The sequence below is a fragment of the Hyaena hyaena genome, unplaced genomic scaffold (genome assembly GCF_003009895.1).
Source record: "Hyaena hyaena isolate Hyena2069 unplaced genomic scaffold, ASM300989v1 scaffold_871, whole genome shotgun sequence".
Classification (NCBI taxonomy): domain Eukaryota; kingdom Metazoa; phylum Chordata; class Mammalia; order Carnivora; family Hyaenidae; genus Hyaena; species Hyaena hyaena.
The window spans coordinates 494,417-512,576 of record NW_024081500.1 but is presented as its reverse complement, the minus strand read 5'-3'; the positions used below and the strand labels follow the sequence as shown (position 1 = coordinate 512,576).

Here is an 18,160-nt window from a genome sequence, read left to right as displayed (position 1 = left end):
GGAGAAACATAGATTCATAAAAGTGGAAAACCCTTCCACAGAGTCACAGCTTCTTAGAAGTGAAACTCTTAATTTGGTGACTGTGGAAATGCCTTCTGTCACCTCTCAGACATTATTAAATAGCAGTGGGCTCCTAGCAGATAGGAACATAGTCCTTTTGGAACACCTCTTGCTAGATTGGGCCCTCCAGAGATAGCAGAAAATCTGCCTAGGGGAACAAAAATCTTATAAATGTAACTGTGCCTTCAGTGGTTCATTATTTCACATACTATGTCTCAAAAAAAAAACCTATAGGAAGGAAACAGATATCTTCAGAGAAGACAAACAGTGAACAAAAAAATTCCTGGCTATTATATAGTTAAGTGTACTTTGAGAGAACTATGAATGCAGAGACCGGGAAAGCCTGATAAATTTCATTCTCTCTATATATTGTTGATACAGAGACATAGTCTGATGTTAGTAACCCTGTTGTTTCTCAGTCTGCCTCTTTTGTTTCCTCCCCTATGTTCATTTGTTTCTTATATTCCACGTGGGTGACATCATAAGGTATCTGTCTTTCTCTGACTTATTTTGCTCAGCATAATATTCTCTAGCTTCCACACTGATTGCTCAGTTTTGTCAACTAATCTGGAATGCCTGAGATCATAAGTGAAGCAAAACACTGCTGTGAATATGAGATATGGTAGTTGGTATCTGGATGTTGCTAGGAATGAAAATCTTTATAATATAGAGTTGGTTGATAGGAAAAAGCAATATTTGACGAGTGGAGTTTGGGGAACATGTATCTGTTCAATTTCCTGAGGATAGTGTGTTTCCTGAGGATAGTGTGGAGGATTAATTGAAAAGTGGTGCCCCTTTCACAGATTTTCAGGACTTTATATTATGTGAAGTCACCTGAGAAACAGCCATACAATAATCACTGTTCATTCGGTGAAGATTTGTGAAGTACCTCCTTTGTACCCAGTATTATTCTACCAGTATTAAGGACACAGAGGTGAACAAAATGTCTTTGCCCTCCTGGAATGAGTGTTAAGTTAGCTGAATTATATGTAAGTGGTATCTTCACACTTCATCTACCATACTCAGAGTATATAAACTCTACATTAGGTGAAATAGGTGTGAAATACTGGATCATGGGGTTTGTATTTAAAATAATGTGGAGTTAGAAAGATCCTAAATACATTTTTCCCCAAGGAGAGTATTTGAATGGGAGACAAGGGAAGGACTCCTATTAACAATGTATAAATAATCAGCTGATGGATAAGGAAGATGTGGTATATATATACAGTGGAATATTAGCCACCAAAAAAATGTGAAATCTTACCATTTGCAACGATGTGGATGGAGCTAGAGAGTATTATGGTAAGCAAAATAAGTCAGAGAAAAACAAATACCTTATGATGTCACTCATGTGGAATTTAAGAAATAAATGAACATAGTGGAGAAAAACAAAGAGGCAAACCAAGAAACAGACTCTTAACTATGGAGAACAAACTGACGGTTACTGGAGGAAGGGCAGGGAGGGATGGATTAAATAGGTGATAGGGATTAAGGAGTGCACTTGTGATGATCACTGGATGTTGTATTAAGTGATGAGGCACTAAATTCTACACCTGAAACTAGTATTACACTGTATGTTAATTAACTGGAATTTAAATCAAAACTTGGAAAGAAAAAAATAACATATAATTCAGGATACAAATATGTTTTTTAGAAATGCCTATGTCTTATTTCCCCACATTGGTTATACATTCCTTGATAGTTTTGTACTAATTCAGTAGCCATTAGCTACATGTGGTTATTTAAATGTAAATTAATTAAAATTAAACATGTATTTCCTCAAAATCAAGAGTTCACATTCCAAGAGTTCAGTAGTTATATGTGGCTAGTGACTACCATGTTGGACAATACAGATGTATTACATCATCACAGAACCGTCTGTTGATTGGTGCTGCTTTATAGGGTCATACATTCTTTGTGACACAGAAGAATTAAAGGGATTATATGTTATTTGGAAGATGGTGAATGGACTATAAAGAAAATGTCCTATCAGTGCAAAGAATGAGCAATTGTAAGGCAGTTCTAAAGAATGGAATTGTTTAAAAAAAAAAAAAATCCTGTGTATATGTATGTTGTTAGGCTAAATGTTTGCCTATGAAAGGGGGAGAAGAGGAATGGGATCCCCAGAGAAGCAAAATAAAAAGCATGAGAACCTCAGTCTAAGATGGAGAAAAGCTGGGATATGAAAAGGGGTAAGATTCCTCTTGGGTGTACTGGAGAACCCTTAAATTTTTCACAGCCCTGTCGCCTTGAAAGTTGCTGTAATTTGAGTTCCCATTTCCTCTGTGACCTGCGTAACAGCACATGTGGTTTGTTCTTTCTATTCCTTTTTCCTCTTAAGAGTGGGGCTCTTGTCCTCTCTCTTCTTTCCAGAGTCTTCCTCTTGATCATAAAGATATTCTGCTTGAGTCCTGGTTAGAGAAAAAATGGATGTTTGCTACGCAGTAGCTGTTTTACATTTCCATCAGAAACCCTGGATTAAGGGGTGAATTCAACCCAACACATTTTTTTTTACATTTTTATTTTATTTTTTGAGAGAGCATGAGCAAGGAGTGACAGATAGAGAGGGAGACACAGAATCCAAAGCAGGCTCCAGGTACTGAGCTGTGAACACAGAGCCGGAGGTGGGGCAGGAACCCAGGAATGCGAGATCATGACCTGAGCTGAAGTTGGATGTGTTCAATGGACTAAGCCATCCAGGTGCCCCACCTCAACATATATTTTTAAGCTCTTAAACTTGGTTATCTCAATACTTGAGATTTTATTCTGTAACGCAGTCATTAGATAACTGAGAACAGGAAAATTTTCATGATTGAGTTGTGTTTTACAAGGATCACTTTGCCTGCTATATGAAAAGGAGCTAGCACGGACCAACGGTGCAAGCAGGGACAGTTTTAGTACCACGTGGCAGACTCGGCCAGCATAGTAATGATGGGGGAGTGTGAAGATGGAACTGTTTTTGTGCTTTAACCTGTGGTTACAGGACTTTATCAGGTGCAATATGAAAATTATAAGGGCCTACAGGTTTGAACATACAGGGGCAAACAGATTAACCTGGCGTCTGTGACACAGCCTGTGTTCTTGAGATCTCTGGTTCCTCGGGTGGGGAAGACTTCTAAGCTCAGGAACTGGCATTGGAGGGTGGGGATGGAGAGGAGAATATGAGCCAGAGCAGGGCTAGAAATGGGAAGTAGGCCTGCAAATGGCTGGCAAACATGTCTCCGTGTAGCGATGCAGATACACAGGGCTGTGGTCAATCTGCTTTTTGTGCTCATTTTATTTCCTACACGTGAATGTTCACAACTGGTGCAATATCCAAAACTGGAAACAACCCAAAGGCAATTATGCTGTGTACAAGAAGCCAGAAAAAGGAGCACATAAGTACATACACGACTAATTTCATGAATATGCTGCAGACTAATCTTTATAATTTTTTGAATTAACATTTATTTATTTTTGAGAGACGGAGCACGAGTGGGGGAAGGGCAGGTAAAGAGAGGGAAACACAGAGCCTGATTCCCGGCTGGAACCCACAAACCGTGAGAGCATGACCTGAACCAAAGTCCCATGCTGCACTGACGAAGCCACCCAGGCGCCCCGAATCGTTAGGGGCAGAAGCGGCTGCCTGGGATGAGTGAGAGACATGGATGGGATGAGGCTGGCAAGAGGCTCGCAATGTCCGGAAGTTCTGCTTTCTCTGCGACCGCCGAATGCCTCCACCCCGAGTGACTTTTCCAAACCGTGGTCTCCCCGGCACCCTCGCGGAGCTCCCGGAAGCGCCGGCTGCCTCCCGGCCGACGGGCACTCGCCCCGGGGCGCAACCGTCTCCGGCCACGGCGCACCTCCTGCTTTCCTGGCAAGCCTGCTTAGCTTTTACACGGCCTCCGAGGCTTTTCTTAATGAGAACCGAGGCCGAGGTGCCCGAAGGTGGTTTTAATTTCCCGCCGAGCTGAGACATCACGGCGGTAGGAGCCGAAGGGCTCTGGCCTTGGTCAATTGGGCGCCGTTCCGCGTCCCCTACAACTAGGGCCCTCTGTCCCTTCCAAGGTTACCGCCGTGTCACGTCTGCTTCGCGTGAGCCCGAGACTTAACATCTCCCCATCTTCCTGTGAGGCCTGGGGGGCGGCAGGGAGTGCTAGGGTTTCCGCGGCGCGCGCTCACCCCCGCGTCGCGGCGCCGACACCGCCGCCCAGGGTTCCGTACGTCAGGCTTGCCAAGATGGCGGCCCCCAGCGCCCCGAGGAGACGGCCGCGCGGATGTATGACCTCATAAGGAAGAGCCGGAAACCCGTATCCGTTCTCCATAGAAACGCGCCAGAAACGCCGCTGATCCTCGTCAGGTGTTCCCGACAGAGGAGGCTGGACGAGGGAACTAGAGGGAAGGAAGTTTGGGGAAGTAAGTTAGACCCTGAAGAGGTCGCTGCAGGTTCAGGAGAGACTCAGGTCATTGTGTGGGTCGGTTTGTAGGAAAGGCGGGGAGAGGGACGGCCTGTCGGCCTCTAGGTAAGTTGTTGCTCCCCTCAGTCGGTGAAGGTAAGGCAGGGCGGGTATGTGTTTGGAGGTGAGCACGGAGGAGTCTGTATTGAATGTGTGAAATAGAGATGTCTTTGGGGTCAATCCTGGGGGGCTCTGGTGGTCAGTGATTAAAGGTGTCAAGAGATCAACTACTGAAAGTCCTGAGGTCAGGGTTGAGGGTCTTCGCAGGTCACTCAGCCTGTAGGTGATTGGCAACTGGTGGGGTGGTGTTTGCCAACGAAGGCGGCGTTTGGCTCTGGTTCTGCAAGAATTTGGAGCTTAGTGATTGAGGAACCATTAAGGGAGGTCAGTTTACATATGCAGCTGATCTGGTTTTGGTATTGATCCGGTGGGGTCGTGGCTTGTCTTTTCTGCAGGATTGTGTGACAGCAGGCTTGGAGGCTCAGGAGCCCTGGCTGGTTCTTGCGTTGGACTCAGACTGGCTCCTGGAACAGACGTGTTGAATGTTAACATTCCTGAAAAACTTTAGGTTCAAGTTCCTCCTGCATATAATTTTCTAATCTCTTTTGGCTCCCCACATCATTCCATCCATCTCAATACCCGGAAATGAAAGTTTTGGGGGAGATAAAGAATTCAGCAGATTTTGAATTAATTAGCCTTTTTTTTTTTTTAAATTAAGCTTATATTTAAGATTCTGTGTTGATCCTTCTGTAATTTTGCTGTGTATTGTTTTGGATATTTCCTCTCAGGTTATATATATATCATGTAAGTTCTGCTATTTTCCCTGTATTTATTTTTAAATTTTTTATGTTTATTTTTTTTTTTTTAGAGAGAGAGACAGTGTGAGAGGGAGAGGAGCAGAGAAAGAGGGAGATACAGAATACGAAGCAGGCTCTAGGCTCCAAAGTGTTAGCACAGAGCCCAAGGTGGGGCTCAAACCCATGAACTGAGAGATTATGACCTGAGCCCAAGTTGGACACTTCATCGACTGAGTCACACAGGCGCTCCTCAGTATTTATATTTTTGAATTGTCTTTGAATTTTTAATTTTTGGAGGTTTTTTAAAAATTTGATTCTATAGCTCATATTCTCTCTCTCTCTCTCTGGGGTGCTCGTTGTTCTGCACATTGAAGCGTATGTACATAGGGTAAAGAGATAGGAGAGCAACATAAAGGAAAAATTCACTGTTCCTCACTGTCCATATGGCCTTATTTCTAAAATTGATCTGAAAATTACTTGCCACTGAGGCATAGTTATGTTCTGATCTCCTTTGCCACTTCCCTTTACCTGCTACTTCAGGGTCTTATGGCTAAGGTGTGATTTCTGGGGAACCAAATAGACACAAATACTGGGGATCATATGTCAAGGTGAGTGCACAGCAAGAGAGGATGTAACACTGAAAGTAATTTTGCTCTTCGGCCTACAGGTCCTGACAAGAGACAAGAAATGAATTAAGAAAGAGGAGGTTCCAGGACCTAGACAGTGTCATTTCTGGAGCACTTTCGACTGGCGACTAGATTTCTAACTAGAAATTTAGGACATATCCAGAAGAGACAAAGACAGACTATCCCAGTTGCTGGCCATTTCTCAGAACAGAAGAAAATGATCAATGCCCAGGTGAATTTTGTCTTTTGTTATTCTCTCCTTTCTTCCCTAGTGGATTGATAGAGGCTTGTAAAAAATTTAGAGAGCCTGGGTGGCTCAGTCAGTTGGTTAAGCATCTGACTCTTGGTTTCGGCTCAGATCATGATCTCACAGTTGGCGAGTTCAAGCCCTGCACTGGGTTCTGTGCTGACAGTGCAGAGCCTGATTGGGAATCTCCTTTTCTTCCTCTCTCTCTGCTTCTCTGCTCACATTCTCTCTCTGTCTCTCAAAATAAATAAACTTTATGTTTTAAAAAATCAGTTCAGTATCTAGAGAGAAATAAACTTAAAAAAAGTTTTTTTTTAATTTTCTTCTGAGAGAGAGCGTGAGCAGGGGAGGGTCAAAGAGAGAGGGAGACACAGAATCCAAAACAGGCCCCAGGCTCTGAGCCGGCTATCAGCCCAGAGCCTGACCCAGGACTCGAATCCACAAACTGAGATCATGACCTGAGCCGAAGTCAGATGCTTAACCGATTGAGCCACCCAGGCACCCTTAGAGAGAAATAAACTTTGAATCTAACTCCAACATCTTAGCAAAGTAGAATCAAGAATATAGTGTTCATGTGATTCCTAGGAAATGACCAGCAGTGGAACATAAAGGATCCTCTGGGTTACAGCAGCTGGCACACTGCATCTAATACGTGTGACAGCCATTACAAGAGAGTCGTGCTAAGTTATATGATACGCAGTGACTGAGAGGAGAAAGCAAAAAGGTTCCTCAGGCGATGTCAATATTTCTTGGCACTGAGGGCTCAGTAAAAAGTTTAGATTCTTCTTAGAGGTGATGGGGTGGACAATGTTTTAAGCAGTAACCTTTTTTTTTTTTTTTTTTTAGAGTTTATTCATTTTGAGAGAGAGACTATGAGTGTGGGAGGGGCAGAGAGAGGGAGAGAGAAAATCCCAAGCAGGCTCTGCGCTGGTGCAGAGTGTGACATGGGCCTGTGAGTTCACGACCTGAGCTGGGATCAAGAGTTGAATGCTTAACGAACTGAGCCACCCAGGTGCCCCAGAACAGTAACCTTCTAATGAAAGCAGCCGCTGACTCCCTACTGCTATTTATTACAGACTTACACAGAGACTTGTGGGGGGATGGACCAAGCCAATTCAGTGAACACAGTTTCTTCAGGGGACCAAACCAAGGCTCCAGAAGCAGGTGCCTGTAATGGCATTCAAGTACAAATTTGGCATTAGATAGTTGCAGAAAATTTTGTCTGGTAAGGGTTTGAGGTACTGGGTTCCAGGGTGTTTGCTTTACCACTTCGTGTTATCTCAGAAAATGCAGAATCCTTTCCCATTTTTAGATCCACGTTGTTGTTTTTTTTACCTACTCTTCTTTTTAGTGTTTTTGTTTCCTATAACTATACAAATTGCTTACGAGTACCTTGTAAAGAAAAAAAAATCAGGGTACCTGGGTGGCTCAGTGGTTAAGCATCTGACTCTTTTTTTTTTTTAAATAGTTTTTATTTATTTCTAGGAGAGAGAGAGAGAGAGACAGCGTGAGCAGGGGAGGGTCAGAGAGAGAGGGAGATACAGACTCTGAAATTGGCTCCAGGCTCTGAGCTGGCAGTCAGCACAGAGCCCGACGCGGGGCTCGAACCCACGAACCGCAAGATCATGACCTAAGCGAAAGTCGGACGCTTAACCGACTAAGCCACCCAGGTGCCCCAAGCATCTGACTCTTGATCTCAGCTCAGGTCATGATCTCATGGTTTGTGAGTTCAAGCCCCATGTCAGGCTCCGCAATGATGGCGTGGAGCCTGCTTGGGATTCTTTCTCTTCCTCTCTCTGCCCTTCCCCTGCTCATGCTCTCTCCTCTCTCTCTGTCAAAACAAATAAATGAAACTTAAAAGCAAAAACGTAAATTCCCTCTTCATGTCCTCTGTCCTCATTCCCTCATACCACTGTAACAGATGTTTGGTACGTCCCTGCTGTCCCCGGACCTGTGTGTGCCTCTGTGTACATGAGCCCACTTAACAAATGTCATTGGATCTATGTACATCTGTGTATGTAAGCACATCTATCATGACATTTTGTGTATCAATGGAATCATACTTCAAAGAACACAATCTGCTCTTAATTCAAGTATTTAAAGAAATAATGACTGCAATGGATTGATGAATATTAACTATAGAAAATTCCATTTGTGTGGAGTCATACTCAATGAATTAAACTGTGTAAAGGATTTAGTGGCTGCCTCCTAAGTTATATGTGGATCATCTGTGCCTGAAATCTTTGCCAATGCTTAATGATAGGATATTGTCAGATTGCATAATTGCATTCTGGGGCTTGAACCCACAAACCGTGGGATCATGACCTGACCCGAAGTTGGACGTTTAGCTGACTGAGCCACCCAGGCACCCCTAAAATCCTTGTAATTCCCTAAGTGAAAAGAGTACTAGAGGCATCTTTGGTCCAATATTTGGTCTTTGATCTCATCTGTGACAGAGTTCCTAAATCCCTTGGAATGTCCTGGGTGATAGGAACAGCTCTTGTTCTAATGGTGTGACTCTAGGTGGGCTCCTTCATGGGGGTGGTCTGCAGAGAGGCCAAGGCATGATCAGAAGTGTGGAGTTTTCAGCTGTATCCCCATTATCCAGAGAGGGGAGGGGCCTGGAAATGGAGTTCATGACTCACCATGCCTGTGTAATGGAGCCTCCATAAAATCCCAAAGGTGTATGGTTTGGAGAGCTCCGAGCTTAGTGGGTGTGGCTGCTGAGAGGGTGATATCCCCTCATACCTTGCCCATCCCTTTCATCTGGATGAAATCTGTGTCTGTATCATATATAATAAACTAGTACATGGTTAAATAAACTGAGTTCTCTGAGCCGCTTAAGCAAATTAATCAAACCCAAGGAGGGGGTCAATGGAACCTCCACTCTGTAGCTTGTTAGTCAGAGCACAGTTGACAACATGGACTCGGATTGGTGTCTGAAGTGGGGGCAGGGGCAGTCTTGTGGAACTGACCCCTTGACCTGTGAAATGTGACACTGTCTCCAGGTAGGTAGTGTCAGAATTGAGTTGAATTATAGGCCATCCAGCTGGTGTCAGAGAAGTGCTTTAAAAAACACAAAAAAACACCTCATATACTTCAGACTTGGTCTCAGCATCATAGTTGTTATTAGCAGGGCAACTTCCTTTATATTCCTCATGAATCAATAAAAGAGAATCGTTCATATTAAACAGGACCATGTCATTATAGGAATCGCTGACACTGGAGGATGTGGCCGTGGACTTCTCCCGGGAGGAGTGGCGGCTCCTGGCTCCCGCCCAGAAGGACCTGTACAGGGACGTGATGCTGGAGAACTACAGGAACCTGGTGTCAGTGGGTGAGGACGGCTCCCCCATGTCCCGCAGAAGGTGCTCGGTCAATGGCCTTTCCTTTCTCAGCTGCTTACACTTCAGGGTGCCTGCACTGCTTTGAATGGCCAATTTCCAGGACCGCCTCTGGCACATTCTAAAAGGGTCTGATGTTCTATTAGCTGTTTTTATTACCAAAACAAATGATGCCAAGCATGTGGGGTTTTTCTGCACCAACAACCAGGTCTCTAGCTCTTCAGGTACCAGCTAGGTGTCCTGCAATCCATTTCGGTTCTGATGCTACCCAGAGTGGGCGTCAGACTCCACAGGTTTAAGGCTCAGTACCACAGGACTGCCCTCACTTTGGATTCCAGTTGCAAGTATTGGGTACCCGGTGTACCCACACTTCAGTCCAATTATAAATTGAGCATTCCTGCAAACGCCCCCCCCCCCTTCCAGTCTGCTAATTTGCTGGCACAGGTCACAAAGCTGAGGAAAGCACTTTATTTACTTAAGATTACCATTTTACAGGGGTGCCTGGATGGCTCAGTTGGTCAGGTGTCTGACTCTTTATTTTGGCTCAGGTCATGAGCTCATGGTTTGTGAGATTGGGCCCCATGTTGGGCTGTGCTGACAGTACAGAGCCTGCTTGGGATTCTCTCCCTCTCTCTGTGCCCCTCTCCCACTCGTGCGTGCACACACTCTCTCTCAAAATAAAGAAATGAACGTTAAAAAAGAAGATTAGCATTTTATTATAAAGTATAAAACTCAGGAGCAGCCGAGAGGAAGAGATGTAGATGGGAAAGTATGAGGGGAGGGGTGTGGGCCTTCCACGACCTGTCCAGGTAAGCCACCCTCCCAGGACCTCAATGTGTTCACCAGCCTGGAAGCTCGCCCAGCCTGGTAGTTTAGGACTTTTTATGGAGATTTCATTATGTAAGCAGGACTAGGAAACCATTAGCCACTGGTGATTAACTCAGTCTCCAGGGGGAGGCGGTGGCGGTTGGAGCTGAAGGTTGCAACCTTCTCATCAGTCTTGGGTTTTTCTGGCAGCAGCCTTCAGGTTAAAGCTAGATTGGGGCCCCTGTCACCAGTCATTAGTTCACAGAAAGACACCCCTCACTCTGGAGAGTCCAAGGGCGTTAGAAGTTCTTGTGTCAGGAACGGGAACTTAGACCAAATCCTGTGACTGATGTTCCTGTCACGGCTGCCACTCAGGAAGGGCCTCACGAGCTCTGTGCTGGGAGTCTGGTACGAAGACTAAAGATGTATTATTGTATCACAGCATCACGTGAGCCCTCTCCCGGGAGAAGAACCCTTACTGTGCAGATGTGAAAACTGCCTCCGCCCCTCACATGTAGCGTCCTTCCATCCTGACACACCCCAGCCCACGTGTCTGTCTTTCCTACGAGCAGGGCATCAAGCCAGCAAACCAGACGCGCTCTCCAAGCTGGAACGAGGGGAAGAACCGTGGGCGACAGAAGAGGAAGTGCGCAGTGGAACCCGTCCAGGTGAGCGGGAGCCAGCAAGCTGGGTCACTGCGGAAGTCCCCCTCCAGCGGTGCGCCATGCATCTCTGCCTCACAGGACAGCTTTTCTTCCAGGTCTTCAGAGGGAAGTAGAACTCTTTTTTTCCGCTTCTGATATTTGATCCTTCCTTTTTTTCATTTTACACCTTAACTTGTGTGACTTTTGCCTAGGTTTCTTCCATGGATTCTGCAGCTGACCCCTTCTTTGTGCCCTGTCGGAGCGGGTGTCCCCATTCCTCCCACCCCGGCTGTGAAACTCCACTCTCTGGGGCTGAGTCCAAAGAGGAATGCGTGAATTCACTCTTTTTCTGACTTCTGCACCTTCCGGCCCCTCTGGAAATGCTGATTCCCCTCCTGCCAGCCAACTCCTCTCTGTATGTCGTGTCTTCACAGTAACCCCGTCTCTTCTTGGCATTAGTTCACTTCCTAGCTTTCCCCCAACACAGAGGTCTTCAGTTCCTCTCCATTTTCTCTGCTGTATTCCTGATACTTGAGATTTTCCTTTTGGCCCATGAATTAAGCTCTTTCTGTTGTCTGGATGAGCCTCCAAATCGATACCTCCCTATGTGCTGTGTAGAACTTTCGGTTCTAGATATTTTAGCTGCCTAAGATTTCTGAGTCCAGCATGAGGAATAGGAATCCTCTTCCCTCCACAAAATAATTCCTTTCGATCCCATTTTAACGGTAGATTCCCCCTTAGTACTGCACACCTTACCCTGCCCACGCTGTTAGCTGTGGTGTTCTCTTCTTAAAGATCTCTGCTGTTTCTGTTGACTGTTTCACTGGAAAAAATGGTTTTACATCATCAGTTCTAGCCTAAATCAGCTGTGACAGCTTCTGTGGCTTCCTTCCTATGGTTGATATTTCTGATATTCCTTTGGTTCATTGTAGGTCTTCCCATTATACTACATTCTCTAAATCATTTGTTTTCCCATTTTTCTTTTTTGTAAGTAGCTTTAAGATAATTCACATAACCTACAATTTGCCAACTTAATACATACAATTGAGTGCTTTGTAACATATTAACAGGGTTATGTTACCATCCCCAATTTTGAAAGATATTAATCACTTTAAAAAGAAATATTTCTGGGGCACCTGGGTGGCGCATTTGGTTAAGTGTCTGACTCTTGATTTTGGCTCAAGTCATGATCTTATGGATTCTGTGTATCTCTCTCTTCCCCTCCCTCATTCACAGTCTGTCTCTCTCTCTCAAAAATAAACAAACATTAAAAGGGGCGCCTGGGTGGCTCAGTCAGTTAAGCGTCCAACTTCAGCTCAGGTCATGATCCCATGGGTTGTGGGTTCGAGCCCCGTGTCAGGCTCTGTGCTGACAGCTCAGAGCCTGGAGCCTGCTTCAGATTCTGTGTCTCCCTCTGCCTCTGCCCCTCCTCTGTTTGTGCTCTGTCTCTCTCAAAAATAAATAAACATTAAAACAATGTTTTTAAAAAGTAAAATCTTTTTAAAAATAAGATAAAGAATAGAAAGAAAAATCTCTTCCCAGGCCTCCAGCCCCAGGCAACCACTGCTCTACTTTCTATCTCTACAGATTTACCTGTTCTGGATATTTCATATAATCATAAAATATTTGTCTCTTGTGTCTGGCTTCTTGCATTTTGCCTAATGTTTCTGAAGTTCTCCTGTGCTTTAACACGTATCAGCACTTAATTCCTTTTTATTGGTAAATAATATTCCCATTATATAGATATACCACATTTTATTTACTTATTCATCCACTGATGGACATCAGGTTTTTCCACTTTTTTTTGGCTTTTATGAATTATGCTATGAACATTAATTTTTCTTGGATATACACCAAGGAGTGGAATTCTTGGGTCATATGGAGCACAGGAAGGGCCCAAACATGGGGCTTCCAGACTCATGGTCAGGATTTCCTCCTCCCAGCCACAGTGTGTGACAATTTAGGGAGTATTGCCAGACAGGAGACCTCACTTGATCCTTTGGTGTCCAGTGTTTTTACTGGGGCTCAATCACACATTGTCCACATGGCTGAACTTTAGTTTCTAGCTCCTCCAGAAATCAGGCTAATTCATAGAGTCTCCAGTTCCTGTGAGGATCCAGAGGTTGGAACTGATATGGCTGGCCCAAAGCCTCCATCATAAATTACGTTGTTAGAATGTTCAGTGGTCAAAGACCCCAGGAAAACAGAGACGCTCCTATCAGGTAGGACATTCCAGGGGCCTAGAGATCACTTTTCTGGGGCTGAGGGCAAGGACCAGACTTCTCTTTGGTGAGGGTAAATCTTCACTGAAGGTACTGTGAACACAAACAAGACAAGGATTAATGTAGAAATAAAGAGGAAATAGAGCTCATGGCCATCCAATCAGAATAGAATGACAGCATGATATGTATAAGGTACATCTACATTTTGAATTATGAAGATGCTGCCATGAATTAGGAATGAAGATATGAAATAGGAAATGTGCAAGGTCATGGGGTTGACTATTCAGAGTGGCCTGGAGTTGGCTGGATGAAAGCCAGCATTAGAAGGTGTCTATAGGAGAAGCAATGGGGACATGGGTGTATGGGAGTATTCATGATAACATAACACGTTTATTGCCAGGATGACTGGGTTTGATAGGTGAGTAATAGAGGTAGCATGGTCGAGGGCTGTGTTTGCTTTTGTACTTTTTGTAGCTCTAGGTTGTCTGACGTTTTGACCTGGGCAGCGGTAGTACAACAATAATAAGGAATAGCTAGGAGTTCTCAGAAGAAATGAGGGTAAAGCTGACACACCTCGGTCTTAGAGGAGAAAGTCGGTCCCTTAGTACAATCTATTGCCAATGGAGACACAAATGTTGAACTACTGAAGTAGATGCTGCTGGTAGCAAGTGAAGGTACAGCACAGCAGAGATGTCGAAATGGGAAAAGTCCTTGGGTAGGACTTGTTTCCATATCCTGTACAGTAGCACTTTAGCTTCTGAAGATGACTGTGGGGTTCACTATCCAGCTGCAAGATTTCCTGCCATTCACGTTTGCCTATTCCAATATGATTGGAACACATGATAATATGACCCGGCTAGACCAAGGTTGGACTGTTGTCCACTAAATCTGATTGATGTTTGGAAAGTTAGTTTGATGGTGGTCTATAGAAAGGCAAATTTAGGAACAGGATTACTATGCAAGAGTCTCTTTCAGCTCATGTTAAATTCTAAAGGCCTTACTCTCTTACTTGCTAGGTTACAAATGCATTTATTCTGTATACACCTCGGTATGCATATTTCCCTGATCTCTCTAGTCGGAATTTGGTTTCTCTCAGTGAACTTAAAGAATCCCCAAACGGAATGTTGGACTGTCTAAAACCTTCCTCATCTTTCTTTCTCTGTGTCCTCCCAATGTTTCACCCGGTCCTCTTTTCTTAAATAAAAGGTGTGTATTATTTCTACGTGACTATCCCCATTTATACCCCCAACCAGATCTTGATGTCTATACTACATTTCTTTTTTTTTTTTTTAAGTTTATTTTGAAAGTGAGACAGAGAAAAACCATATGTGTGTGTGGTGGTGGGGGGCGGGGGGGGGGTAGGGGCAGAGAGAGGGAGAAAAACAACCCCAAGCAGGACACAGGGTTCCCTAATCCACAAACCATGGGATCGTGACCTGAGCCAAAACCAAGAGTTGGATGCTGAAACAACTGAGCCACCCAGGCGCCCTATACTACATTTCTAATAATCCTCTCAATGTTTACAACACAGACTTTCCAACACTTTCTGGATTTCAGTAATAATCCTCATCTCCATTTGACAAGTTTCTACCTACCCAGTGGCTCAAGCTGTATAGTTAGCAGGGTAATCCTGATTCCTAACCACTGTCAGCTGAATTCATCATTGAACTGTCTTTTCTTTATGCAAATATATCCTGTTTTTCTCCACTTTCCAGTCTCCATTTCTCCTTTAATCACATTTAACGATATCCAACTCCTTTCTTTTTTTCTTTTCTTCTTCCTTTGGTTTTCCCCAGCTAGATTTAAGAGCAGTGAAAGTGAGGCATGTTTCATATGTTCCAAACACCAGAATAAGTGCCTGTACACAGGAGCCATTCAATAAACAGCTTGGAGTGAATAAACGCAGCCCTCCTAGTTCTGATAGTAGTCTCTTCTACCTCCGTTCTGTGGAATGGTGTTCCTCCAACCTTGTCATCTGCTGCCAAAAATGACTTGTGTTTTAGTATCTCTGCATGTTTTACCACTTCCTAGTTAGAAAGCGGCCAAATGTACATACGTTGTCAATTGTATAACCTTATTGGTACACTTATTGCTTTTTCCTTTTGTCTATATTGTTGTGTTTTTACCAGTGTGTAAGAGATCAGGAGCATTTATATATGGCATTCTGTATTATACTGTTGTCACTAAAATGCCGTTTTTAAGAAACACCAAGGAATTTTTTAAAGTTTTATTCAGCGGCGCCTGGGTGGCTCAGTCAGTTGAGTGTCTGGTTCTTGATTTTGTGTTGGGTCATGATCCCCAGGGTCATGGGAGTCCCACATCAGACTCCAAGTGTGGAACCTGCTTGAGATGATCTTTCGCTCGCTCTCTCGCTCTCTCACGCTCTCTAAGATATATAAAATAAAATAAAGTTTTATTCTCTCTAAAAAATAAAAAAGCAAAGTTTTATTCAAAACAACATTATGATTCATTGTTCTCTTCTTTTCTAGAAACTAGAAAAGTTGATAACCACCTGCAGGGTCACTGGGAAGATCAAAGAATGCTGAAAGGTATGGAGCTGGACCCTGAACATAGTGCATTTGGAAATGTCGTTCCTCAAAGCAAAAGTCATTTTCCTTTCAGGCAAAATCATATGTTTGAGTTCTATATAAAAACTTTGAAATCAAATTTAAGTTTAACCAACAAGAGCAAAGTCTGTGAAATTAAGAACTCTACTAAAGTCAATGGAAATGAGAAATCATTTCTGCATGGTAAGTGTGAAGATTTTCATTCTTCAGTTAAATTCCCTGTAAGTGCAAAACCTGTCAGCAACAAGTCCCAAGTCACTAAGCATCAGAGAACTCATGAAATAGAGAAAGCCCATGTGTGTGGTGAATGTGGAAAAGCCTTCATTAAGAAGTCTCAGCTAACAGATCATCACAGAGTTCATACAGGAGAGAAACCTTATGGATGCAATATTTGTGCAAAAGTTTTCTCCAGAAAGTCTAGGCTCAATGAACATCAGAGAATTCATAAAAGAGAGAAATCCTTTATATGCAATGATTGTGGAAAGGTTTTCACCATGAAGAGCCGTCTGATTGAACACCAGCGAACTCACACTGGAGAGAAACCCTATGTATGCAGTGAGTGTGGCAAAGGTTTCCCAGGGAAGCGTAATCTCATTGTGCACCAGCGAAATCATACTGGAGAGAAGTGCTATGTGTGCAGTGAATGCGGGAAAGGCTTCACTGGGAAGAGCATGCTCATTATACACCAGCGAACTCACACAGGGGAGAAACCCTACATCTGCAGTGAATGTGGGAAAGGCTTCACCACGAAGCACTATGTCATCATACATCAACGGAATCACACAGGAGAGAAACCCTATCTATGCAACGAGTGTGGGAAAGGCTTCACCATGAAGAGTCGACTGATTGAACATCAGCGAACTCACACCGGAGAGAAACCCTATGTATGCGAGGAATGTGGAAAAGGCTTTCCCCGGAAGAGTAATCTCATTGTGCATCAGAGAAATCATACGGTAGAGAAGTCCTATGTGTGCAGTGAATGCGGAAAGGGCTTCACTGTGAAGAGTATGCTCATCATACACCAGCGAACGCACACCGGAGAGAAACCCTACATCTGCAGCGAATGTGGGAAAGGCTTCCCCCTGAAGAGTCGGCTGGTTGTACATCAGCGAACACATACTGGAGAGAAACCTTACAGATGCAGTGAATGTGGGAAAGGTTTCATTGTGAATAGTGGGCTGATGTTACACCAGCGAACTCACACTGGAGAGAAACCCTATATATGCAATAAATGTGGAAAAGGCTTTGCCTTCAAGAGCAATCTTGTGGTACACCAGCGAACCCATACTGGAGAGAAACCCTTTACGTGCAGTGAGTGTGGAAAAGGTTTCACCATGAAACGCTATCTCATCGTACATCAACAAATCCATACAGGAGAGAAATCCTACATCTGCAGTGAATGTGGTAAAGCCTTCGCTGTGGAAACCGAGCTCATTTTACATCAGCAAATTCATACTGGAGAGAAACCTTATGAATGCAATGAATGTGGCAAAGGCTTCGCTGTGAAGAGCCGTCTAATCGTTCATCAGCGAACTCATACAGGAGAGAAGCCTTTTATATGCAGTGAATGTGGAAAAGGCTTCTCCTCAAAGAGAAATCTTATTGTACATCAGAGAACTCATAATGGAAACAAACCCTAATGACACAGTGGACATGGTCACACCTTGAGGAGGAAAATATGCCTTGTGCAACAGCGGAGATTTCACACAGGATTGACTTCCTTTATTTGTGCAAACTGTGGAAAATCCTATTCAGTACCTACCAGGGAATTTATGCAGGAGACAAACTGCATGTATGTGGTTGATGTGACAAAGTCTTCCTACACCAAGTCAGCCCCCATTGTACATCGAAGAATACATAGAAGAGAAAGACTCGATGGATTCAGTAACTGAGGATTACCTTTCTCTCATTTGTCAAGCCTTGTTAATACACATAAGAAATGGGGGCATCTGGGTGGCTCAGTCAGCTAAGCGTCCAACTTGGGCTCAGGTCACTTTCTCACAATTTGTGAGTTTGAGCCCCACATCAGGCTCTGTCTCCCTCCCTCCCTCTCTGCCCCTGCCTGTATTCTCTCTCTCAAAAATAAACACTAAAAACATACACACAAGAAATGTATAAGTCAAAGTATATAATCCTTTGCAGGGAATCTGAAATTACATGCAAGTGAACTTAGGCAGGAGACAAATCATGATAGTTTAGAGAACTCATTAAACCATCAGTGTGCTCCCAGCATACCTGAAAAAGTCAGTGTAGATTAATTAGCCTGTTAGATTTTCACCCTTGGGAAGTTGGGGAATTTGCATAGGAGTGACATCTAATGAATGCAGAGAATGTGCTAGTGCCTTCAGTGATCAATCACCTCACACCGTAGGTCAAAACAGAAAAAAACCTCTGACACATTCATTGCAGA

The 18,160-nt window shown here is 43.9% G+C and overlaps 1 protein-coding gene across 1 annotated transcript in view; it reads left to right on the top strand.

Annotated features, from left to right (window-relative positions):
• Nucleotides 1-17,744, top strand: part of LOC120222358 — a 39,477-nt gene extending 21,733 nt beyond the window's left edge. The window contains exons 6-11 of the mRNA XM_039220157.1: nucleotides 3,787-3,977; nucleotides 4,088-4,259; nucleotides 4,367-4,514; nucleotides 9,377-9,503; nucleotides 10,836-10,985; nucleotides 15,673-17,744. Coding sequence (XP_039076088.1) covers nucleotides 3,787-3,977; nucleotides 4,088-4,259; nucleotides 4,367-4,514; nucleotides 9,377-9,503; nucleotides 10,836-10,985; nucleotides 15,673-17,390 — 2,506 coding nt within the window. The 3' untranslated portion in view covers nucleotides 17,391-17,744. The remainder of the gene's footprint in view (nucleotides 1-3,786; nucleotides 3,978-4,087; nucleotides 4,260-4,366; nucleotides 4,515-9,376; nucleotides 9,504-10,835; nucleotides 10,986-15,672) is intronic.
• The last annotated feature ends 416 nt before the right edge of the window (nucleotides 17,745-18,160 follow it).